Genomic DNA, 27,019 nt, shown 5'->3' with positions numbered 1-27,019 from the left:
TTCAAGTCATTTGTTCAAAATATCTAAAAAAGGAAGATTGGAGTCATCTGTTCAGATGCATGGGGTCTGATCTCAAAATACACTAAATGTGGGGTGTAGGAACTAAAATGAAGCCTGCTATGTGAAACTCTCATTTATGGTTCACTGATTTTTGTACCAATATTTTTTTATACACAGCACAAGTATTGTCAGTTAACCTTACTTTATGAGTAAGTTAAGCAACCCAAATTAATTTCTTTAAAACTGTTTTACTACTATGGCACTTTGGTAAATGGTCAATAACCAACCTCTTTACTGGCAAAAGGTTCCATGTACTATGTACTGGAGCATCTAATTTCAATGTGGTTATCTGTGAATGGTAATGTTTTTCTTCATGTAAGTGCCTGTTCAGAGTTTCAGAATTTAAAAATGCCAAATATTTTCATGGTCACTTGCATGTAGTAATCTAGAAAATATAAAGAAATTTTGAAAACCAGTTGCATTTAACCAGCCTCAAATTGTGCAACCATGATGTATAATAAAGAATTTGAAACAAATACTGAGCTTGCTATTTGAATGATTAAAATAGTTCTATTCTCAAATCTCATCAGATTTATTGTTAAGGACAGGATTGCTCAATAGTTCAGAAGTAATAATTGTGGCAATTAGAAGCTTTTATAAATCGAGTCATTTATGATTTTAAATAGCTGTTTAATTAGGTGGCTTAAAACACTGTCATAAACAGGATGCTTTTTCACTTTGCTTCAGACTGTTGCATAACCAATTTGAAACATTTAAATTTTGTATTTGGTGAATTGAGTAAAAGGTTGGCCAGTTAATTAGAATAAACTGAAAATAAAATTTTGTGTTTTTAATAAAGAGTACAATATCTAACCCAGTGGTTTTCAACCTTGGCTGCATGTTCAAATCACTTAAGGAGTTTAAAAAAACATGCCAAGGTTCCTGTCCAGACCAATAAAATAAAAATCTCAGGGGCTCAGATACCAGCATTTAAAAAGGCTGCCTAGGGTTAAGACCCACTGTTTAAACCACTTATATATAGTTATTTCACCAGTGAAAAAGTTTCATTTTTTAATCTTTAGGATAGGAAAAACCTACCTCTTAGGTGTTTGGGAACCTGCTATTTAACAAAAAGGGCCTCCCAGGTGGTGCAAGGGGTTAAGACACAACCTATGAAGCTGTCCACAGCCTCTGCAGCATGAGTTCAATTCCCGGCCTTCCAGGAGCTACCCACATGCAGCAGACCTCTTCTGACGTGCCCACTGCTCCCCTCAGCAGTGTACTTTGGTCAATCTGCCTGTTCTGCTCCCCAGTCTGTCTCTGGTGAATCCTCTCACCCCCCGCCCCACACCTCTGGCATCTACCCCAGCTCTTGTATGAATAAATAAATCGTTAAAAAATAGACTAACAAAAAACATTAGCAAGAGAAAAAATTAATAGAGGAGGCAGTTCACAAAAATGGCATAAAACATGGTTAGAATTTAGGGTTTATATACCTTCTTGACAGGAGAGGGGTTGAAGGATACTAAAAATTGGCATTTTAATAGGGGAAGTTGCTGGGAGAAAGGGCATATGTGTGAAGGCGAATTACCTTTAGGAAAGATACATCGGTCGTAAGGAGAAGAGTATTGTGACACAGTCTGCTTGGGTGTGGTGCTTCTTGTATAGGGTTATAAGAGAATCTTCCCTGTATGCACCCTAAGAAGGGATTTATGACAATTGAGTTCTTTGGGAGGTTCAGGAACTCAAATACTTTCAACTGGAAATAAATCTTATGCCAAAGTGGGATATTCTGGGCTTCCTTTAACTCATCAATGGAGAAACAGTGACAAATCTGCATACAGTCATACTTGTTTATTGTGCTTTTCTTGGTGACTTCCCCTGAATGAGCACCCCACCAACATCCTTTGTCTGTAGCTGATTATTTAAGGAGGTGACTTCAGCTATTTTTGGGAATTAGTTTATACTGGGTCTCCTATGTACACAGGATTTATAAATGTTATTAAACTTCCATGGTTTTTTCCCTCTTGTTTAATGTTAATTTGATTATTTGTCAGCCTAGAAAAATGAAGAAAAGGGGTAATATCCCTCTCCCCTGCCACCACAGTACTCTACAGGGGTTTATACTAGCTTGGAATGAAGGTAACATGCTTTAAGAATAAAATCAGATAAAGGCATAATGAGGAAAATGTGTACCCTTAAATACATCTTTTAATGACGATTCCATGATGAAGTTTAAATTCCACATTAAAAAAACACAACTTCAGGGCCTCCCCGGTGGCGCAGCGGTTGAGCGCTGGGTTGCGAAGCTGCCCGCAGCCTCAGCGGCACCGGTTCAATCCCCGGCTGCTCCCCGGCCACCGAAGGAGGGTCCCACATGGCGCGCAGACCTCTCCTGCCGCCCGCTGCTCCCCTCAGCAGTGTACTTCGGTTCTTCTGCCTGCTCTGCTCCCCCCTCTGGCTCTGGTGAATTCTCTCACCCTCCCGCGCTTCTGACTGTACCCAGTGCTTGTATGTATAAATAAATAAATAAAATCTTTAAAAAAAAAAAAAAAACACAACTTCAGTTCTGTTAGGACAGACTTGTAGAACTCTAACCCTTCAGCTAATTTCTATTATAGTAATGCTCTTTCACCAACCTTGCTTGACCTTGCCATCTCTCAGTCAGTCAGATGCTCCTTTGCTGTGCTGTCAAGGCATACTGTGCACATTTCCATGACTGCTCACCACTTTCAAAAAATACTTTGCTCCCTTTAATTGAAACAATATTGCATTATACATTGTCTAAGTTTCATTTTGTAGATTTTAAGAGCTCAGCCTATTTTGTTTTGGTATATACTCGGTCATTTACACAATATCTGAATTAAAAAACCTTATTTTCATAGTGATTATAAAATTAAAAGTGTCCTTTAGAAAAATATATGGGTCCAGGGCCTCACTGGTGGTCTAGGGGTTAAGTCTCAGCGCTATCTCTGGTGTGGCCTGAGTTCCATCCATGGCCAGGTACCTAATCCACAGGGTCTAGCAGACCTCTCGGTATTGCCCACTGCTCCCCTTAGCAGTGTATTTCAGTAAATCTTCCTGTTCTGTACTGTCTCTGGTGAAGCCTCTCACCCCCTGCACCTCTGGCCTACATCCCAGTTCTTCTATAAAAAAAAAAAAAAATGCAGTTACATATGTGCATTATTTAACACGTACTGGTCTTTTTTTTTTTTTTTAAAGCTTTATTTATTTAAGCATACAAGAACTGGGGTACAGGCCAGATGTGTGGGGTGCGAGAAGATTCACCAGAGACAGAGCGGAGAAAAGAACAGGCACACTGACGAAATACACTGCTGAGGGGAGTGGCGGGTGAGACAGGAGAGGCCGCACCATGTGGGTAGCTCCCAGGCCCACCCGGATGGAACCCGCACTGCAGAGACTGCGGACAGTCTCACATCGCTGCGCTCAACTGCCTGCGCCACCAGGGAGGCCCCTGTACTGATCGTAATACCTAAACCAGATCAGAATATGAGGGCGAGGGTTAGTCCACACGTATCTGGGATGTTTAATAAAAGTATCTGTGGGGGCCTCCCCGGTGGCGCAGCGGTTGAGCGCTGGGTTGCGAAGCTGCCCGCAGCCTCTGCAGCGCCAGTTCGATCCCCGGCTGCTCCCCGGCCATCAGAGGAGGGTCCTGCATGGCGCGCAGACCTCTCCTGCCGCCCGCTGCCCCCCTCAGTAGTGTACCTCGGTCCTTCTGCCTGCTCGGCTTCCCGCTCTGGCTCTGGTGAATTCTCTCACCCTCCCGCGCTTCTGACTGTACCCAGAATAAATCTTTTTAAAAAAAAAAGTATCTGTGAATCAAAGGCACAAATAAAATTGTTAAAGGAGTCCTATTTGACACACAGTATTACTTATTACACGGTATGTTCTTAAGAGTTGCAAGATCTCAGTATTTTAAGTACAATGAGATATGGAAATCTAATAGCACATGTTAAAATAAATGTTGCAACCTCACAGGACACAGTAGCCAACTAAAGCAAAAGAAATTACATTTTGGCTAGGGTACAGAGGGCATATTTTTGCCATGGGGTTGTGACATTTTTGCCATGTCGGTTGGACACGAACTGCTCACATTAGAGTGCACGTACTTACACACACGCCATCAAGGGGATCACCTAATAAACCTGTACAACAAAATTCCTTAACCAACTTCTCTAACGTTACTGTATCAGCAGACGAAGTTAACAGCCAAAAAAGGTTTGGGAAATGTTCTTCAGTGTTTCACTCCGCAAGCCACGGTGGTGCCCGTAGAACAAGCAGTCGCTTCTCTGGGTGTCGCGCGCTCAGCTCACAGCTTTGCACAGGGACTTCTCACCACGCGCTTACTGACCGGGCTGGTTCATGTCACGTGACAGAGCTCGAAGGCCCCCTCATGGCATCCAGAAAGATGCCTGATTATTTAAATTTGTTTGGCGAATTGTGGCCTCTCTCTCCAATGAAAGATAGATAGAACAAGAACTTATATTTATATGTGTTTATTTGCATATTTTAAACCCCCTTTATGAGCACTCTTAAGGTACCACTTTTCCCCTACTGGTCAGGCGTTCTCGTGGGCGCCCTTGCTGGCTTTGGGTCTTTCCAGACTGCAGGCGCTGGCGGTGTGCCTCATCTTCTACCGCCGAGTCTCGGGGCTGCTGCGGGCCGCCTTCTGGGCCTGTGGCCTCAATGTCCTTCCCACGGTGTACCCTGCTGTGGGCTGGGCTCCCCGCGGGGCGCCAGGCTGCCTACCGGGCAGTCATCCGCGATTTCCTTCGCATTCGCGCTGGGCCCTTTCCCGGGACTCTGGGGCGTGTTCCTGCCGTTGCCGCCGCCGCCTCTTCCTCCTCGTCCTCCTCGTCCTCCTCCTCCTCTGCCTCTGGAGGCTCCAAAGCCCCGAACACGTCCTTGTTCGTGCCGCTGACTGTGAAACCTCAGGGCCCCAGCGCCGATGGCGACGTCGGGGCCGAACTAACTCGCCCTCTGGACAAGAGTGAGTGCAGGACCTAAGGGGGGCTTCTGCAGAGCGTAAGCGCTGTGGCGGGGAAGCTGCACGCCCTAGCGGTGGAGATCCGAGGTCCCTCTTCCCCCGCCGCCCCCCGGCATTGTCATCGTGCCTCGAGTACCTGTCTCTCTAGTTTGTGAGTCCCTCAAAGCTTGGGACTGTGTTTGACTGATCCTGTCATGTACTGCCCTACAGGTGACCTTTCCCCTTTCATCTGCTCTCCTCTGAAAGGCTCAGGTTATCTTGTGATGAGACGAGTCATTTTTCTGAGGTGTTAGGTTGGGCGATCGCTTTTATAGCATCTTAGTTTTGCGTTGGTTGCCAGAAACTTTCGCTCTCGAAAAGGGGCGAGAGTGAGTCGGGCAGTGAGAAGCCAGGCAGAAGAGGACTTTTTTTAGTGAGTCTTTTTCATTGGCTAGGCAAACCAAACTCTTGGGCTGTATGGTGGTTCCCAAGAGGATCCAGATCTATTTTCCTCCAGAAACTTAGTCTCACTGGGGAGATAGGACAGTGGATAGCCAACTGTAGTATAAAGTAGAACCTGATAAAAATATCTTTGCCAAAAGTAGGTACCCTGATCATCCGGAGCCCCAGAGAAAGGAATCACTTAGCATGAGCAAGTGGCAGGGGATTTTGTCCCCAAATCAACTTTGGATGGATTTGACAGGGAGCCAGACAGTAGTGTTTTCAAGGGGAGTTTCAGGTTATATGGCTGCACCTCTATAGTTACTGGATGATAAAGAGGGGATGGTGTTTCCTTTGACCAAAGGAAGCTCTTGGTGACTGACGGAATGCTATAACATCCCAGATACTTGCTCTCCAGGAACTATCTTCTGGCAGTTCACTTGAGCAAAGATTATTGTGCCTCCTATTGTAACTTTAAAATATAGAGGATAACTTGCTGTGGGTCAACTCTTGTTTTTCAGGGCAGAAGTATAATACTTCCACTAAAAGTGTTATTTTGTTGTACTTATTCTTGCCAAAAGGCTGAGAAGCAATGAAAAATGTTTTTTTTTTTTTTTAAGATTTATTTATTTATTTATTTTTACAAGTACTGGGTGCAGTCAGAAGTGCGGGAGGGTGAGAGAATTCACCAGAGCCAGAGGGGAGAGCAGAGCAGGCAGATTGACGAAGTGACGAAGTACACTGCTGAGGGTAGCAGCCGGTGGCAGGAGAGGTCTGCGCGCCATGTGGGACCCTCGCAGGCCAGCCAGGATCAAACCAGCACTGCAGAGTCTATGGACAGCTTCACAGCACAGCGCTCAACTGCTTGTGCCACCAGGGGAGGCCCTTGATTAAAATATTTTCACCCATGAAATTGTTGATTCATAGTGGCATGTTAGGTTAGCAAACATCTAATTATCCTCTCTATATAGCACAGTAATTTCTCCGCCATCACCCTTGAATTACAGTCATCTAGATCCTGCTGGAGTACTTATGTTAAGGAACTGACCCTTAAGAGAAAACTGTTTTCACTCCTCTAATTGTTAGGTAGTTAACTTCCACTGAGATTTGCTTCCCTCACTCACCACCAACCTTAGTTATGCTGTCCAGAACAAAATAAATGTACTCTGTTCTCCCTAAAGTTATCTTGAAACTAAATATCATCCCGACTCCTTCAGTCATTCATGTAAAAACATGATGATTTGGTCCTTGTAGTATTGGACACCTTTAGCTATTTATGAATAAACATGTTCAGAATGGTTGTAAATAAGTGAAACAGAACATGATTACCTAAAAGTGGGCTGATGGGAGTTACTCAGTCTTATTGGGTCTCTCCCATGTATACTTGAAGTATACATGTTATTAAAATTATTTTTGGCTTTTTTCTCTTAAAAAAATAAAATGTGACCTGATGGAGGCTAGGGGTCCTATAGCACCTTGCTTATTCTGTAGCATCATAGGAATATTGCATTATTTGACTTTACTATTTTTCTAGGCCCTCTGTCACACCATTAACCCATGAAGGGTTTGTGATCAACTAAAACCTTCAAATTCTTGCAACACTCAGTATATAGTTGCTTGAGGGATATAATTTCAAATGTCTTGCTTTTTGGACATTGTCTTGAAAACAAATCTTAAAACAAATGTTAAATTTTTATATATGTTCTAGATGAAGTAAAGAAGATCTTAGACAAGTTTTACAAGAGGAAAGAAATTCAGAAACTGGGTGCTGATTATGGACTTGATGGTAAGACTTTATAGATATTTTAGTACTTCTTAGAGTACAGCTTTATCATTATTATGTGAAACCTTGACATATGTACACAGTTACAGTCTGGTGAGTGTCCCTGTCTTTCCTTCTGTTTGGTTTGGAGACTGGCAAGATGCAGCTGGTGAGCTGCACACACAGCAAGGGAAATGTGTATTTAGCTTTCCTTCATAGGTTTTAGCCCAGATGATAATAAACCAGGTGTAATGCAAAAAAATAAAAGGACACTGTTAAATTAGGTGTGATGTGTATTTGTACATTTAAAAATGAGAAATGAAATGAAACTAAGCCCTGCCTATTTTGATTTTGTGTTTCTTACAGCTCGTCTCTTCCACCAAGCTTTCATAAGCTTTAGAAATTACATCATGCAGTCTCATTCTCTGGATGTGGACATTCACATTATTTTGAATGATATATGCTTTAATGCAGGCAAGTATTTAGAGACTTTAAAAATCCTATTGAACAGACTTTCCATCTGTTCCCATGCTTCATGTTTATTTCTGTAGGCAGGACTTCCTTATTTTAGAACAGGTTCTATTAACACCCTATGTTAACAATTCATTGCTTTCATAGGAGGCCTTTTAGGTCCTTTTGTTTTTATATTAGGTCCCTTATTTTGTTGCCACAGACAGTTTAAATTTGGTTTCATTTTAAGATGTATATGATTAATTAGAATATCACCTTGTGCCAGGTAGAGAGATAGGAGGTGGATAGAAAACAGAATGCTAAATGGCTGCACCCTCCGATTCTTTCTCAGAAAGCAATTCACTTTGATGTTATCTCTATGATCTTTGCAGTTTAAAAAAAGTTTACACCTCCATTTCTCTTCATGTAACCACAAGACTTCCCTCTAATGTATATTTCCAGGTTCTTTATTTTTAGCTTTCATCATTGCTGATTTTTACCTCTTTGCACTGGAGGAGAACAAGGCAGTTGGCATCCAATTTTGTTTTCCTAGAAAGTATAAGTGGAATTAAAAGGAAAATAGAATAGGGCCTCCCCGGTGGCGCAGTGGTTGAGCGCTGGGTTGCGAAGCTGCCCGCGGCCTCTGCGGAGCCGGTTCGATCCCCGGCTGCTCCCCTGCCACCGGAGGAGGGTCCCACATGGCGCGCAGACCTCTCCTGCCGCCCGCTGCTCCCCTCAGCAGTGTACTTCGGTCCTTCTGCCTGCTCTGCTCCCCGCTCTGGCTCTGGTGAATTCTCTCACCCTCCCGCACTTCTGACTGTACCCAGTGCATGTATAAACAAAACAAACAAACAAACAAACAAATAAATAAATAAAAACATGCCTCTATAAAAAAAAAAAAAAAGGAAAATAGAATACAAAACAGGATCTCAGAAATACTAAACAGGATCTCCTTGCTCCAGAACTCTTCATTTTACCTTGGCAATGTCTTTCTAAATAAGCTCACTAAAAAAGGTTTCACTGCATTCAGTTATGGATAACATGTATATTGTACTTGTTAACACAGTGTTTTATTTTCCAGCTCATGTGGATGATTTATTTCCATTTTTCTTGAGACATGCAAAACAGATATTTCCTGTATTGGAATGTAAGGATGATCTGCGTAAAATCAGTGATTTAAGAATACCACCTAACTGGTCAGTTTCTTCACTTTTGGATTTGAATTATTTTGTTTTCTAATCTTGGGGAAATATTGGGGTGTCAGGAAAGTCATGATGTAGTTTTGCTTGAAAAACAAAAAACACAATCGTGACTTTTCTGACAATCCAATAGTAACCATTGGTTTTTTGTTTTTTTGTTTTTAGTGTATGCTGGAACTCCAGCATCTAGTACTTTGTTACCTCTTTGAAACTTTCTGCTTAATTCCTTAGCAAACTGCTCTCTGCCAAGTCTTATCTTGCACATATTCAGTCAAACCCTTGACCAAGGACCCATGGGGACATCCCTTCTTACCAGACCTAAAGCTTCTCTTCCCTGCTCCCTTTCTTTTCTTCCACACTATACCCTTTAAATTTCAGTTGATTCAGCAACTTAAAATTTGATCTATGCTACTCAGCTCAGTGGGGCTATCATGCTCTCTTGGGTTCCATCTCCCAGGGTCCTGCTGGAGGATAGTAGGGCTTACCTCAAGTGTTCCCTTCTTTCAGGGCTTACTGTCCTCGCCTGCCTGTGTGGTCCTTACTCCCAAGCAATTACTGCTGTTGTGTCAAGTTTTGTACTTGATTATCGAGATGTTGGTGTCAGTCCCAGTTATTCCATCATGTCCAGAAGCAGAAGTCATTATATTGCATACATTGAGATCCAGAAGCTTGGTAGTATTTGATTATAGGGATATGTGTTTAGAGCTATGGAAATGATTTAAACCTATCAGTGGAGCTGTTTAAACTCATTTTAAGTAACTCCCAAGAAAAAGATTTGTACAATGACAGAAATATCCAAGAAATTAATTTGCATTTGAATTTTTCTGTATTTCTAGTAAATGCCATTCTTGGAAAACAGTCATTATGTTAATGTGTTGACAGAGCTGCTGTTTTAGTTTTTCAAAGATGCTATCTTGTGAATATTAAGAGGATATTTAATTTGGAATTTTCTTCAGTTGATACCTTGCTAGGATAGATTCTGAGGTTAATGGGATTAAGCTATTTACCTACTTATGTTTTAGGTACCCAGAAGCCAGAGCCTTTAAGCGGAAGATAATATTCCATTCGGGTCCCACCAACAGTGGAAAGACTTACCATGCAATCCAGAAATACTTTTCAGCTAAATCTGGAGTCTATTGTGGCCCTTTAAAATTATTGGCACATGAGATCTTCGAAAAGAGTAATGCTGCTGTCAGTATATTATTGAATATTTGCTCTTTTTCTTGTTAATTTTTTTTGGTGAAGCATCTGTAGTAATACACTGTTAACAAGAAAATGCACTATTTCATTGTTCTGGAGAAGTCAGCAATTGTAAGATGTACCATTATGTATAACTAAGAAAGAAAAAGATGCTCTGATATGCCATCACTTCTTCAGATTATATTTTGATTTTAGAGATACTAAGATGTGAAAAAATGTATTAGAGTGAATGAACTATAGCATTTCAATATTTGTCACATATACTGAGAAATGCAGAGAATAACTTACAAATAACTGGACCCTGCTAGCCACCTCCATTGGATTTGAACATTTTGCCATACATAATTGTATTTACTCTAGAAATAAAATAACAATTAGTTGAAACTCCCCCTCTACTGTTCCTTTGCCTTTTCAGAGTTTACCAATACTGTTTAATTTGCTTTTAATTTAAATTAGACCTCTGAATCTATCACATAAAACTAATGATAAGGACTGAACGTATGTTTTGATATGAAAAGGACTGCTTTCCCTGTGGTCTGAGGCATCATTTCACTAAATGATCCACATTTTTGTTAATTGTTTTATTATAACTTTATCATGTTAGATTAACTAATTTTGGTAGGTAATTTGCAGTCTGTATTTTTTTGCTCTGCATAATTTGTAATTTGCATACGTAATGCCTCTATGCATAGATATTTAAAGTATTTCCTCAGAACATAGACTTTTGTTTATATAGCCACATGATATTTATCTAAATCAAAACATATTTAATGTTGATAGAGTACTATTTAATCCATAGCTCATATTGAGATTTTGCCATTTGTCCAGTAATAACTACAGCAGTTTCCCCCCATGCCCTCCAAGATTCTGTCCAGGGTTTTGTAATTTGCAGTCATCTATTTCAGTTTCTTTTTGTATTTTTCATAACCTTTACATTTTGGAAAACTGCAGATCAGTTGTGTTGTATTTGTATTGTAAACTGAATCAGTTTGTGTATTTCTATTTCTTCTTGATTATATTCAGAACTTTAGGGAGACCAGCTGTCCCAGTTTGCTGGACTTCCCCAGATATAGCACCAAAAAAGTCCTTGTCTGGAGAATCCCCCAGACTTGGGAAAAATAGGATGGTTGATTACTCTAATATACTATAACATTGACATTGGTCTATCTTAAATAATTATATTACGAAGTCTTTGTTTTTAAATTTTATTGTAATCTTCTTGAATATAGAGGTAATGTCCATTTTTATTTTAATAAACTGAAATAGTACAGAAATGTGCAAAGTTAAAAAGTAAGACTACTGTGATTTCTCATGTTTTTCTTACTCAAGGATTTAGCTGATTTAAGGTATTTCCAAGTTCATGTAGGTAGTGTAAGAAAGTGGATTTTAAAAAAGCTTTTTTTTTTTATGAAAAATGTTTGAAAAACATTGGGAAATACTTTGTTTCAGCTGTTAAGACAAATAAATCTGTTGGTAATGGAGAGAATAATCTATTAAACATCCTTTTTACTATTATTTTCAAGGGCAAAATAATGCCAGGATTCTTTTTTATCATCCTAGGGTGTGCCATGTGACTTGGTAACAGGTGAAGAGCGTGTGACAGTAGAGCCAAGTGGGAAACAGGCTGCCCATGTTGCTTGTACCGTTGAGATGTGCAGTGTTACAACTCCTTGTATGTAAACATGTTTTTAAAAATTTATAGTTTAATATTTTTTATTTAAAAATGCAGAACGTATGAAATATGTTATGGTGAAAAAATATTTAAGTAAAAGAAGAGAATAACAAATACTTTGTCCTACCATCACTAATAAGTGCTGAATACTGTTGTGTTTGCTTCTGAATGTTTTTTCCCTTTTTCTCTTAACAGAAGTAATATGTTAACCAATGTACATATTTATACATATTGTACAGATATTGAAGGGGTTATTTAGTTGTCTTTTGAGGGCCTGCCTCCCAGCTTTTATCCATAGTCAACTAAGTCACACCTTTAGCGTCCTCAGAAGGAAGTCTTTCCACTGGCCCCATGTGGGCATCTGGTGGGTCAGGGCCTCTCTCCCCTCTTTTGATTGAACTGCTATCAAATATTTGGTGTATATCTCTCCTGTCTTCTTTTAGAATGCTGATATATATAAATATAGTAGCTGTCAAATACTATTATGTGTTTTAAAACATTTACATGATTATTACATTGTTTTCCACAACTCACTTTTTATGCTATACAAGGTGCTTTTAGGTAGTTCTAGTCTTGTTTTATATTACATAATTTACATTTTTTATATATGTATAAAGTTTATTCATTTAAACTGCTATGCAGTGTTCCATTTTATAACTAAAATCATGCATTGCCTTATAATGTTTAGATTGTCTACAGTTTTTCATTACTGGCAAAGCAGACCTTTTCTGTCTTACTCGGTTATTTCAATAAATCCACCTTTTCTGTTCTTAAAAAAGAAACATTTTTCATTATGATATATAACATTGCAGTTAACTTTTTTTTTTTTAATTTATTTATTATCTATACAAGCACTGGGTACAGTCAGAAGCGCGGGAGGGTGAGAGAATTCACCAGAGCCAGAGAGGGGAGCAGAGCAGGCAGAAGGACCAAAGTACACTGCTGAGGGGTGCAGCGGGCGGCAGGAGAGGTCTATGCGCCATGTGGGACCCTCCTCCAGTGGCCGGGGAGCAGCCGGGGATCGAACCGGCGCTGCAGAGGCTGCGGGCAGCTTCGCAAGCCAGCGCTCAACCGCTGCGCCACCAGGGAGGCCTGCAGTTAACTTTTATTTGGTAGTTTTAAATAAAAAAAATTTTCCTTATGATATAAGCAATAATAACTTTTAGAAAATATAAAAATAAATGCAAACAGAGAAAAAAATAAAAACATAATCTCCTAATCCTATCCACCCAGAATTAACAAGTGTTAACTCTGTGGTGAATATTTTCCATACTTCTGTTTATATTCATCTATGCATTGTGGGTGTGCCTATTAAATAACATGGGGATTATATATTTTCTCTGGTGGCTTACAGTTTTCATTTAAATAATTTTAATTTTCTAAGTAACTGGATAGTTTTAAAAGATTTTTATAAAAGTAACATGTAAAAATTCATATAAGTTTATAAATCAAAATTCTCTCATCTGCCCCTTCTTTTCTAACCTTATTTGCATATACCAGACTGGTAAATAATGGTCAGTCTGATGGTTTTTCAGTATAGAATTAGTTTTCTTTTGTTTTCAAATGTCATTGTAAACCTATTAAACACAAAACCTATATTTTGTGTCCTCTTCACAAATCTTTGGTGTCTGGGGAAGAAAATTAAAACATAATTTATATGACTTAAAAATTTTAAAATAATATAGTTGGAAAATAATAATATTTTGACATTAGAAAATAAATTGAGGCACTAAGTTTTGCTTAAAATCCGTAAGACTGGGCAAAGCTGGAGCTCACCTTCTGCTCATGTGTCCCATCTGGGTTCCTCCCATGGAGATGCTTTATTTACTGTGGGATTATCCTCTTGTTCCTGGAAGCATGGATATTTACTTTTTTCTTTTACTACTGTGTAGGTTTGTTAATTCTTTTTAGATAGTTCTCCAGGTTGCTTCTGAATGTTTTTTTTTTTCTCCTTTTCTCTTAACAAAAATAAGATAAATGAACCTCTGAGGTTGGAGATGGTATAGTAAAGTAGTTAAGAGTATGGGCTTTGGAGCTAGAAATCTTGGGTTTGAATTCATTATTTTTAGGTGTTATGTTTACTAACTGCATATACAGTATAACCTTGGGCAAGTGATATAAATTCTCTGAAATTCAGTTTATTCTGTAAAATGGAGATAATAGTTACCTTATAGTGAGTGTTAAGTGAGTATTGTGAGGATTCAGTGTGCTATAATTCTAAAGCATTTTAGAACATATTTACTAGAAAAGAAATGCTCTGTAAGTGATGATGATGATTATGGTGGTGATGAAAGTTTAAATTTTGGTGCTGTATTGTGTTTATAGTTCTGTTTAAGTAGATCATATTGCTCATGGTAACTTTTTTGTAAATTTTAAGATGAAGTGGCTGTGATTGATGAAATTCAAATGATTAAAGATCCAGCTAGAGGATGGGCCTGGACCAGAGCACTTCTAGGTTAGTGGTTTTTAGTGCTGTAAAACCTTTGCTGTGTGACATTTGCACTGAGATGTAGTTTATCTGTTTCACACTGTCAGATAGAGCCAGCTGATCAAACAACCAGCTAAGTGTGAGTTTTTATTTTCCAAATAATATTTTAATAATGGGATTTCATTTTTCCTATCACAAAATTAGCATAATTGTATAACTAAAGTTAAAATGTTTAAATCTCACAGTATTTATACAAATACTATTAACATTTTGGTGTGTTTTATTTCTTGTGTATAAGGTATTTTGTGAACATGCAATTTTTTATTTTGGTTTTCTTTTTCAGTTCTATTGTTTCATAGACTTTTTTTCATAGTGTTCATTATGATTGCATATTCTTTATTGAAGAGGTGTACTATAATTTCTTCCATAGATTTGAACATTTTTTCTATTGGTAATACTTCAGTAAAAATTAAAAAAGCTTTTTGGCTTTTTGCTAGTCAAAACAAATATAATAAAATTAATTTTGCTAATTAAAATTTTTAAAAACTCATTAATTATTTAATTAGGATAGGCTCTTATAAGTAGAGTTCTTGAGTTCTTGGATTCATGTCCATGAACATGAATGCATATCTCTACTCTTTGATATTGGAGTGAATTTTTGACCAGTATGTTGCAGGGCAGTTGTATTCAAATTTAAAAACAAATAGTTGAACTCTTTGTTCAAATACTTAGTATATGTATGTTGAAGCCTATAATGGGAAGTAGATGAACATGGAACTGCTCTGAGTAAGGAGATTGGAGTTTCTTCTACCCTTCATATCCCCTACCTCTGAGGCATTGCTGTGATTACATGGAGTCTAATTTGAAAAAACACAAGTATAGGATTCATGTTCTATATTAAGCACCAGAATGCTAGGTTCTAGTTAGGGCTTGACTTCACCCTCTAATAAACTTTAAACTTTGGCAAAGAGATTAAGACATGTTGAGATTTGTAAGAATGGAGATAATCTTGACCCACTAGAAAGTTGTTGTTTTGCGTTGACCCACTTGAAAGCTGTTGTTTTGTTGTTTTCATGCTTTTTCTTTCACACCTAGTGGGAGCATAATAATCCGCTCACAATGAAAATGTTTTAAAATATAATGGATAATGTATGTACGTTTTAAACGCATAGTATGCATTTATGGTTTAGAAGTAATCTTAAACATTTTTAAGCCGTAAAATATACAGAATAGTTAGAAATGGAAATATTAGCAAAGTGCTCTGTGTTTTTATACCAGAAACACTCCATAAATCTCAGGTTATTAAGAAATTTTTGAAAAAAGGATGTTTTATATGCATAAGAATGTTTTGGAAAGTCAGGAGAGAATAGCAGCTTTCACTTTGACTTAAAATACTTAGTAGTCTGCAGTCGTTAAACTTAAAATGTAGGAAGCATAGAGGATGTGAAGGGGCTCTGAGTCCAGTATCAATGGCAATATGGAGTTGACTAGTCATCTTTTTATCATTACCTAATCACAGCTGTACCCTTTTCCCTTTGGAAGCTTTTCATCAATATCCTATTCCTTTCGACACATTGGGGGCACAACATGTTCTCTTCCAGGTGTGGGGTGGAAAATTGCAGGCAGGGAGGAGGAAGAGAGCACATCCTTGCCCTTGTTTCCCAGGTACCCTGGCTTTTCCACGCATAAACCTGCAACAAACACCACCCTATCTGTCTTCAGGGAGACTTCATCCACAGACCACATACTCCCTGATATCATCTCACTCTTGTGGTGACTATATATCTACTTCCTCTGTCTATCCGGCCATGGTTGCAATTCTGATCCAGGGGGCAAACACAGCATTGGGGTAGAAATGGCCACTACCACTGTATTAGCTCCCTCAAGAGCAGTAGACCCTTCAAGGACAGGCTTAGACACCCCACTCCTCAAGAGAAGCAGCCTCACTACAGGAGGATTTGTTCCCTTAGAGCTTTCCAGATCTGTTTTCCCTTGGCTCTTCTTTGCTTTTCTTTGTGACTACTTTAGGATGCTGTTCTTTGCAGTGTCGAGAATGTCCTTTTGATTCAGATAAGCATTTTCACAGATTCTCTGAAAAACTTGTAATTTCTGCTCTTTTGCGCTCAGCTGTAATTCACTGCACCAGATCCGCACAACGTCCTAATAAAGCAGGTTGACTGGTGGCATTTTTGAGGGCAGTGGAGCATTTGTATCTTCTGAGATTTACCTGTCATCATCTTTGTTTTGTAGGAAGCTTTGTCCTCTTTCACATTTCCTTTTCATTTTGGTCCCCTTTGCTGAGGTTCTTTGTGTAGTTGATGTATTTTTACTGGAAGCCCTCTGTTCCTCTACTGACATAGATTTGCATGGGAAAGTAAGATTTTCTTCCCCCAACCTCTTTGTGAATTCCAGTCCAAGGCACCAAGACAGTCATTGAACTGGTGGTGGTGTGGATTCTTCTCTGGGGGCCATTTCCTTGCCTTTTGAATTTCCCATACTCAGAAAAGAAGTTGAGGTTGATGTAAACTTCTCTTTGTTTTGAGATTTGAATCAAAGAGATAATATTTCTGAAAATACTTGGTCAAGTTATAATTGAGAAGATATAAAGTATTTTTGCTACATAAAGCATTAGATATTTAAAATCTTTAATCTAAAAAAATACTGATTTTGTGTTTAATAGGACTCTGTGCTGAAGAAGTTCATTTGTGTGGAGAATCTGCTGCTATAGATCTGGTTACTGAACTTATGTACACGACTGGGGAAGAAGTGGAGGTACTAGACTATATGCTTCGTTCTCAAGGAGGCATAGAAAATAGCCCAGACATTGGCTTCACAGGCCCCAGATAGTGGCAAAAATCAGAACTTAACTAAAAAGGAAGTATTTCCTCTTAGTTGGCTAGATCATACATGCTTGGTTGTATCATCATGTTGGTTGAACAAAGGTATATGAGATTCTCTGTCTTCTCTTGATAAAACTTAAGCAGATCTCTAGAATTAAATAAATCAGGCTGATAGAGTTTGAGATTCAGCAAAAGTTTGTAGTTTTCAGTTTCATAAGTCAGTTATTGGGGCCTTTGATATACTCCTAATTGCTAGAGATAGTTTGGATCCCTTTCTCCAGCACCTTTCAGTAACTGGCTTCCTTTTTGTCCTACTTTTCATTTTCTTTATCACTCCTATGAAAGCATTTATAATATAAAAATAATGTTTTTCTGTATTTTCCCTTGAAAAACATTGGTAACTGTCAGTTTTTAGCTACTTTTGATTCCTTTGCCAGTTTTTCACTTATTCACAAGAAATTGAATTAATTATTTTACAATATCATTTCTTTATTGTAGGTTCAAAACTATAAGAGACTTACTCCCATATCTGTGCTGGATAATGCACTAGAATCACTAGACAACCTCCGGCCTGGGGACTGCATTGTCTGTTTTAGCAAGAATGATATTTATTCTGTGAGTCGGCAGATTGAAATCCGGGGATTGGAATCAGCTGTTATATATGGCAGTCTCCCACCTGGTAATTATTGGCTTTCATCATGACAGGATATGAATATTTCTTATTTTTGCCATTTATGTTGAGGTATGCATAGAAACAGTAAAAGATAGTTAATTTCATTGATTTGTTATACATAGTGTAAATATTTTTCTAGTTAATCCTTATGGGGATAGAAGTATATTATTTATAATTCTTGTTATGTGTTACTATTGGACTGTATTTTATTTGTTTATTTTTAAAGATTTATTCATTTATGTATACAAGAGCTCGGGTACAGGCCATAAGTGCAGGGGGTAAGAGGATTCACCAGAGACAGAGTGGGGAACAGAACAGGCAGACTGACAGAAATACACTGCTGAGGGGGGCAGTGAGCAAGACAGGAGAGGTCTGCTGCACCATGTGGATAGCTCCCTGGCCAACCAGGGGATTGAACTCGTGCTGCAGAGGCTGCGGATAGCTTCACAGTGGTATGCTTAACCTCTTGAGCCACCAGGGAACACCTGGATTATATTTTAAATGTTTATGCTTTAAATATTGACCTTAAGATTTTCTTATTGAAATGTTATTAAACTATGAACTCTCTGAGTTGTAGTCCTGATACCTGTTTAATAAGAATCCTTGGAAATGGTAAGACTAATATGGTGGGGGAATTGTGTTGCTATGTGAGGGAATTTTAAAGTAAAGTAAAGGAAGTAAAGGAAAAATGACTCTTTGAGGATATAAAGAAATAAGTTTGAAACAATAAGAGTTTTAGCCATAAAAATACAAAGAGTAGGAGGTGAGGGTTTCAAAGATAGACTTAACGTGATGCACTGAAAGTCTGTCACTGATTTAACTGAAAGTGTTCTTATTTTAGGGACCAAACTTGCCCAAGCAAAAAAGTTTAATGATCCAGATGATCCATGCAAAATCCTGGTTGCTACAGATGCAATTGGCATGGGACTTAATTTGTAAGTTATTTGTTTTTGATAATTATAAATATTCAGTTGGTTATATAGCAATTAAAAATTCTTTTTTTTCTACTTGACATTAGAATGACCACACATTCTGATGTAGGAGAGTGGGTGTTATAGTATAGATCTGAGATTTCTCTTGTTAAGGGAATTAAAAAAAATCACATAGCACTAGGACTTTCGAGTACTGCTTCCTACCATTATTACCCTGTTCTGTCATCTTATTTTATTCTCAGTTTCCTATCAGCATTGTGTACTGAGTGCCCATTATGAATGTGGTGCTAGCTATTGTCTTTAGGGGTAACAGTATTAAGCTTAAACTATTCCTCTCTGGGGAATGAAGCCAATTTTATCTTTATGAATCAAAGAACTCTTTAAAGCCATTAATAGCAACCAACTTTTAAAAAGTCAAGACTTTTGGTCATTTGTGGAAAAAAAAAAGGAAAGTTATTTTCTATAGCTATATTGAGGTATAACTAACATATAAATTGATCATTATAAAAGGGAAATTTGGTGGTTTTTGGTAAGTTTACATTGTTTAAAATGCTATTTGAAGGGAAGAAAAAATAATTACCAGCAAACCTTTTTCTTATTTTGTCAACAGTGAAAAAATTGCAAGTGGGCCTAAAGTAGAATCAAGTGAACATTGACCCAAATAATGCATTGACCCAAATAATGGAAGGTTTTTCGTAAAGCTTTTGTGAGATCACTTTTGTTTCTATTTCAGGAGCATAAGAAGAATTATTTTTTACTCACTTATAAAGCCTACCCTTAATGAAAAGGGAGAGAAAGAAATTGAACCAATCACTACTTCTCAAGCTTTACAGATTGCGGGCAGAGCTGGTAGATTCAGTTCAAAATTTAAAGAGGGAGAAGTTACCACAATGAATCGAGAAGACCTCAAATTATTAAAGGAAATTTTGAGTAGGCCTGTGGATCCCATAAGGGTATGGTATGACATGTTAATTCATTTTTTTCTACGGAGCATAGTCAATCATTCACCTACCTTCTAGACTTTTGCCTCAGACATCTGGATACAAATAAGCAAAAGAAAATTTTGTGCCTTGAAAATCGTGTCAAGAAAGTCTCATGTTGTTACTTTGGAGGGGCATAGTGAATCCTTGGTTAGAGAATGGTGTGTAAGTGAAAGATCCAAGTTGAACCAGTTTAATTAACTTGATTTCTTTCACTTTTTCCTAAAATCCAGCAGTGGGTGGGACTAAAGGAACAGTTGCTTCAGGTAGGCACACAGTTCTCTGTCAGCAGACTGAAAAATTACCAGAAACTTGATTGTAAACGAAACCTTTGAGGGTGGGGGAGAAATAGCACAAACACATAAGTAAGGACAAGGTTAAATTTCGGTTTGTATAGTTAACGGCTGAGATGTTTATTTATTTTATACAAACTAACTCTGCACTTTAAAGTTGCCTGGGAAATTCACTTATGGCTCATTGTTTTTTCAGTGATACTAAGTAAAGGTAATACTAGGGTAATTCAAGGATAATTCAAGGAAAAGTTCTGGAGGAAAGCTGTGGTTAAAATTATTTTTGTAGCTTTTGTTAAGATTTATAGTTGATAACAGCAGACCCTGTTTCTCTTACTTACAGTCTTCCTCTTGTGACTCCTCTGTCTTTTCTCTTTCTCTTTCCTCTTCCCTTTCTCATTTTTTCTTGCTTGTGTATATTTCTTTTTAGCACTGCAATTATATAGTTAAAAAGATAACTGACCTCTAGTTTAGAAATTTTTCATGTATTTATGTATCTTTCATTGTTTTGGTAATAGTGTTTGCGTTATTCTTGTTCATGTTGTTCAGTGGAGAGCATTGAGACTTGGAAAATTATACCAGGGAAGGCATTTTTAGTACTCTATCAGACCATTGTAAGTTTTAGGAATATAACTAAAATGTAAGTGAAAGACTGTTCAGTGGATTTAATTTGTTTTACTAAATCATCTCATCAACTTTTCAATTGATTAATTTCCAGTTGATAATAAACGGCAAGATGATGTTTTTTTCTATTTTACTTTATAAGTTTTTGTCATTTAAAATATTTGATGAAAGTTTAGCCTGGATATAGGACTTTATCTTGAAATAACTAAAGAAAGCATATCCTTTAAAAGAAAAAAAGCTTATGTTTGTTTTTTCTTTTACTAAAGGCTGCTGGTCTTCACCCAACTGCTGAACAAATTGAAATGTTTGCCTATCATCTCCCTGATACAACACTTTCTAATCTTATTGTAAGTAGAAACTCACTTTTAAATCTCTTTTCTAAAAATCTGTTATGTGGTGATTTGTTACCTTGAATTAACATGAGTGGATAGTCTGATTTTGTGAAGCTGCTGTTTATGAAATTTATCTTGTAAGGGAAAACTCGTTCAAAATCTCCTGGGACTTTTGTTATAAGGAATTTTCTCTAAATATTTCAGGTTGGGAAGGCTAAGGGAAGTTTATTAGGTTTGAGAAAGCTGTGACTAACACAGGCCTTTCTAGAAGCCTGTTGTGGATTATAGAGACTGTCTTTTGTAGACTTCAGTATTTTATTCATGCCTAGCTAGGTAGTCCAGTAATTTAATATATCTTTCCCCCCTCCCTCAGGATATTTTTGTAGACTTTTCACAAGTTGATGGGCAGTATTTTGTCTGCAATATGGATGATTTTAAATTTTCTGCAGAGTTGATCCAGCATATTCCATTAAGTCTGAGAGTGAGGTATGTTTTCTGCACAGCACCTATCAACAAGAAGCAGCCTTTTGTCTGCTCTTCATTGTTACAGGTAAGCCTTTTCTTTAAGTATTTTGAGTTATTTCTGGTTGATGCATTTTCCCCAAACAATACTTTGTTATTCAAAATAAATCAATGAGAGAGTACCCTTTTTAAATATGAGATATAATGTAAGCACTTAAATACAAAATGTGTCTCTCTTACAGATAATTTTTTGAGCAAGTGAAATCCTTTTTTTGTATTTGATAGTCATTGTGAAAATGCTAAAGTGAAAATTTATTTTTTCAAGGAAAAGGGGGTCTTTGCTTGATGATATCCTTATTAGTGTTGGGTAATAATTTTTAGAAAGAAAGGGATTAGGACTTAGTGGTAGCAATAGTATTCTGTATTCTTAACTGTCAGTCACTGAACCAGGGATATGATTATGGTGTCAAAGTTCCAGCCTGTTTTAACTCATTTGGTAGGGATATAAATCTCTGTCTTCTGAGAACAAAAGATTCACCCAAACCAGGGAACCAGGAAAGGGCAGTAGAAGCTGACTTTCCAGACCCCTGCTGTGTCCTCCACCTCTCTGTGCCCTTGTGTGTTCAGTTGCTTCTGTTTGGAATGTCATCCCCACCTCACAAGCTCCAAAGGTCCCCTCATTTTTTTTTTTAAAGATTTATTTATTTATTTGTACAAGCACTGGGTACAGTCAGAAGCGCGGGAGGATGAGAGAATTCACCAGAGCCAGAGCGGGGTAAAGAACAGGCAGACCGATGAAATACACTGCTGAGGGGAGCAGCGAGTGTGGCAGAAGAGGTCTGCGCGCCATGTGGGACCCTCACCCGGTGGCCGGGGATCAAACTGGCGCTGCAGAGGCTGCGGGCAGCTTTGCATCCCAGCGCTCAACCGCTGCGCCACCAGGGGAGGCCCGGTGCCCTCATTTTTGATTCTTTTCCTGACTTGTAGTTTTGTTGCCATCTCCTCTATAGCTCTTAGCGTACTAATTAAGTGTTTTTATAGAATTTATTTCTAAATTTATTTTTTACATATTTTTAAATTGCATAAATAACACATACTTTTCTCTTTGCACAAATTTAAAACATAACAGATCGATAGTTTGGACTACCACACCCAGCCTTAGCCCTCTGATGTATCTACTATTATCAGTTTGTGTGTATCCTGGCAGACATTTATAGTTGCATCTGCCTACATACATGTATGTGTATATGTACATATTCTAGTTTGGTTATGTTTTATCATAAATGTTATAATGAATTCCTGTGCATCTTGCCTTTTTCCCCCCCTTAACAAGTATAGAGAAGAAAGGAAACTAGTCTGTCTATCAATCTCAGTTAACATTTTGTTGTGCTTTCTTTTTTCCCTAATCATAGGCTTATATGAACAATAATTCTTTTATCAAACTTTTTTCTTCTGTTTCTCTCAGTTTGCCAGGCAGTTCAGCAGAAATGAGCCCCTGACCTTTGCATGGTTACGCCGATATATTAAGTGGCCATTACTTCCACCTAAGAATATTAAAGATCTCATCGATCTTGAAGCTATCCATGATGTCTTGGATCTTTACTTGTGGTTAAGGTACCAAGTTTTTCATTTGTACGCTTTCATTATTTCTAAGTAGTATTAGGGCAAATCAGAGGTTTTATGAATGGTCTTTTGCTGGGTATACTGCATTATGTTTATTGCCTATAAAGACAGTTGAATCTTTCTGAAAATGGCATTCCAAAATGGCTAAGGGAGTTTTTATGATCCTAGTTAAGATAGATGAGAAGGTGCTCAAGATCTTTACTACTCAAAGGGGGAAAAACCTGCAGCAAAAGCATTGGTAACATCTACGAGCTTGTTAGAAATGCAGAATATCTGACTTAAGCCAGACTTAGCCAAATTCTTCATTTTTACACTATCCCTAACTGATTCATTTGTACATTACCATTTGAGAGGTACTGCTCTTTATCATTGGTTCTCAAAGGAGTGGCATGTCCCATTAGGGGGACATACTGGAATCATTTTAGATAAAAAGGGTGAGCTACCCTCATAATGACGATTTGGAATAGATATAAAGGTTGAACAATGCATCGGACAGTATTTACCAAAATAACATTTGGAATTAGTCAAGGTGTAGTTAGGTAATTGAGACTAGTCCAACAACTAGTCTTTTTTTTTTTTTTTTTTTTTTAAATAAAAGCTGTTGCTATAACATAATATGTCATTTCCCCAGCTACCGGTTTATAGATATGTTTCCAGATGCCAGCCTTATTCGAGACCTCCAGAAAGAGCTAGATGGCATTATCCAGGAAGGTGTACACAACATCACCAAACTGATTAAAATTTCAGAGTCACGTAAGATGTTGCATTTGGAGAACTTGTCAGCAGAGAACCAGTCACGTTTGTCAGGAACATTAAGGGGCCAAGCTAGAAGGATACGTGGCACCAAAATGTTGGGGAATAAAGTTGCTGAGCCACCCCACCCAGATGCAAGAGAGAAAACCCTTGCTTCCAGATTGGTACAGCAAGGACTCCTCACAGCAGACATGCTGAGACAGCTAGAAAAAGAGTGGATGACACAACGAACTGAGCATGGCAAAGAAAGAACAGAATCGCAGACTTACTTAAAAGGAGCCAGAAGAAAGAAGAAGGAACCAGACTCAGATTAGTTTTGTTTTTATTTTTGCAAATAAACATCTGTTTTAAAAAATCTCTTTTTCTCATATGCATTTATTGTCTGCTGTAGTAGTGTTGTGGCTATCTTTTACTGATTTTCTTTACCCCAGAAAAATTAACTCTTAAAGATGACTGAAATGTTTCAATGTTTTAAAAATGCAGAATGTCATAAAGGTTTTTTTTTTTTTAAACTTCATACAATGACCTTTTGTAGATGGCACAAAGACAATGGACTGTAAGGATTTCTGCAGGGGAATACAATCAGTTTAGTGAGTTGTTTGACCTTTTTCCTACACCATTGCTGATGATATCATGGATGGAGTCTTTGGCAAACATTGCTGTCTATTGTACCCAGGTACCAGAGGCTATTATAGGTGCGGGAAATATGCAGTAAGCAAGACAGGTAATGCTCCTGCCTCAGAGAGATTATTGTTTGATATGGAGACAGATAGGAACAAGTTAACAAATAATGTCTACTCTGTGAGGATAGGGATTATTGATCTAGTTCACTGCTATCATCTACAGTGGAATATAGTAGAAACACAGTCTTGTGAAATGAGTGGATATAATTTCAGAGGTAAATACTAGAAGTAGAATAAAGGAGGAGAGTGACTGGTGGTAGCAGTGAGTGGTAGAGTGAGTGGTTGTCCTGTGTCCAAAGACCAGTGTAATGAATAGTGGTCTCTTTTTGTCCAGCTTAGCTTTTAACCATGGTTAGAGACATAGCTAAAAGAAGTTTAGGGCATAGCCCTTGGTGTTGGGCAGATCTGGATTCAGCTTTTGTCACTACCAGCTCAGTTGACCTTGCCCTCTTTGGAGCTTGGCCTCTACACCTGAAGAAGGTGGACAGTAATGCCTGCTTGTGTTGTGTTAAGTTTATGTGTCATTTGGCATAAGAGTTGTTTTTATAAAGTGTCTTATAAATGAGCCTGAAGGTATGGGTTCATGGTGGGCTATGAATTGAACTGATAAGTCATTCTGAGAATTGTACTAATTTCTTGAGCAACTGCTAAATTGAGGCTGACATCAGACTAGGGATAAACCTGGTTTGGTTGAAATTGGGTCAAAGAACAGCCAGATTTACTGAGCTAGTAATCTCTGCCTTCAGTAGTTCAGAGTTCAAAAGATATTTAATTGAGATGGCAATCTTTATTCTTTTAACCTTTGCCTTCATGGAATTAAGGACGTACAGGTGGCACTGACCTGATTACTCTTGCTTATGGGTAAACTAGTGAAGGGCATTTTAAAATAATGCATGTTTTGCATTTGGACATCCTGCTTTCAGAATTTGCTTTCTCTGTAACTTATACCACAGCAGACATAGTCCAGTTCTTGCTCATATGGTCTCAAGACGTATTCATGAAATGAACTCGATATTGGATTTGGTCTTTGTGTGCTTAAATGATACGATATGTCATCTAGAGTGTTTTTAATTCTCTCACTTCGTCCAGTTTGGGGTCAGAGTCGGTAACTCAGAGAAGATAGGCAAGATACTTGCAGATTTAGGCAAAGTCAGTGGGCATTGAGCTAAAGAATATTTTAAATAGTGAGTTTACCCTTTCACCTTTCTCTTCTTTGTTGGGGAGGGAGAGCTTTGGTTAGGCAGAAGAGACTGATGCTGTCTTTCTAAGAAAGATGAAATCAGGTGAAACGGGAAAAAAATAGAGTGGCCATGAAGAATTCTCTGCAGTGTACTTAAAATTGTCACCATGAAAGCAGCCTTGTTTTCCTCTTCTTTAATAAGCTTGATAGATCACTTGTCTTTCATTGTGGGCTTCTAGACAGTTAAGTTTCAAAACTATTATTTCTTAAAATTTCCAGTTTTCTAGCAGGTTTCTAAGAACTTTCTGAAAGTCTTCCATGGATTATTGTGGACTCAGCTGAACATCACATGGGGCATGGACTGAAGCTTGGATGCTGCTCAGTTCCATCAGTACGGATCTGGGTAATTTAATAAAATTTAGTAAGTACTGCTTAGGAAAAATAACATGACGTGCAATACTTTGTACATTGTTTTTGTGGATGAGTAAGTCTATAAAACAAATGGATCTTATGAAAATGACTTACTTTAAATGAGAAACATACTGTCATCTCATACAAGCAACTCAGACAAGCTATCATCACAAAGCACCAAAAATCTTACAACTTAGAATTGGGAATCCAATTCTGATGCAGTAATTCTATGTATGTCAAATTCAAAAGAAACCAATTGGGAGGTGATGAAGACTTGTGGTTTGCTAAGAGATGGGCAAATGGATAAATGATTCAGGCTATTTATTTCTCTTTTCTGTTTCAAAGCTATAAAATATGTAAATTCAGAGCAATGTTTATAAACATGCTTCTGTGTTGTCACAATCTAAAAGCCTGTCACTTAACATGGTAGGACTATGCCACATAAAGGTGATAAATGGAAGTTGTTTTTATGCACAGCACTAGAGGAAAAAAAAATATTTGGGAGTATGATTGGGCTTTGAAGACTGAACTTAAGAAACTACTTTGGCAAATTTGGCTAGAGGAGGTAATTTTGAATCTGGTTCTTTAACATTATATTCTGAGACCCTGCCACTAGATTTGAATGTGCTCCCTACCCATTCCATGCCCTTGTGCCTAAAGAGAGTTGGGAAAGGCTTGAACTGCCATCTGACACACCTGTAAAATGTATGATCCCGATGGAAAAATTTCTCAAATGCTTGTCATCCTGAAGTTTCTGATCATAGATTGCATTATTTTCTTTCAACAGCTGTATTTTCATCTTCTTAACATATTTATCACTCATTATCCCTTTAAGACTGATAAATGGGGCCTCTCTGGTGGCGCAGCGGTTGAGCACTGGGCTGCGAAGCTGCCTGCAGCCTCTGCAGCACTGGTTCGATTCCTGGCCTCCGGGCGAGGGTCCCACATGGCACACAGACCTCTCCTGTCGAGCTTGCTGCTCCCCTCAGCAGTGTCCTCTGTCTGTCTGGCTGTTCTCCTCCCCGCTCTGGCTCTGGTGAGTTCTCTCACCCTCCTGCGCTTCTGACTGTACCCAGTGCTTGTATAAATAAATAAAT

At 38.1% G+C, this 27,019-nt stretch overlaps 1 protein-coding gene across 1 annotated transcript; it reads left to right on the top strand.

Moving 5' to 3' along the window:
- Positions 1 to 4,707: 4,707 nt before the first annotated feature.
- Positions 4,708 to 23,962, top strand: SUPV3L1 (Suv3 like RNA helicase; the record flags this gene model as incomplete). The annotated part of the gene is made up of 15 exons (XM_084244828.1): positions 4,708 to 5,011; positions 7,137 to 7,214; positions 7,557 to 7,664; positions 8,722 to 8,836; positions 9,862 to 10,030; positions 11,600 to 11,711; positions 14,089 to 14,166; positions 16,820 to 16,911; positions 17,478 to 17,658; positions 18,494 to 18,587; positions 19,318 to 19,537; positions 20,745 to 20,825; positions 21,184 to 21,360; positions 22,738 to 22,886; positions 23,527 to 23,962. 15 exons carry the CDS (start codon positions 4,708 to 4,710, stop codon positions 23,960 to 23,962), a joined length of 2,394 nt encoding a protein of 797 aa, XP_084100954.1.
- Between the last annotated feature and the right edge of the window lie 3,057 nt (positions 23,963 to 27,019).

The sequence above is a fragment of the Talpa europaea genome (assembly GCF_964194135.1).
Source record: "Talpa europaea genome assembly, chromosome: 10".
Classification (NCBI taxonomy): Eukaryota; Metazoa; Chordata; class Mammalia; order Eulipotyphla; family Talpidae; genus Talpa; species Talpa europaea.
This window is presented reverse-complemented; position numbering and strand designations above follow the sequence as displayed.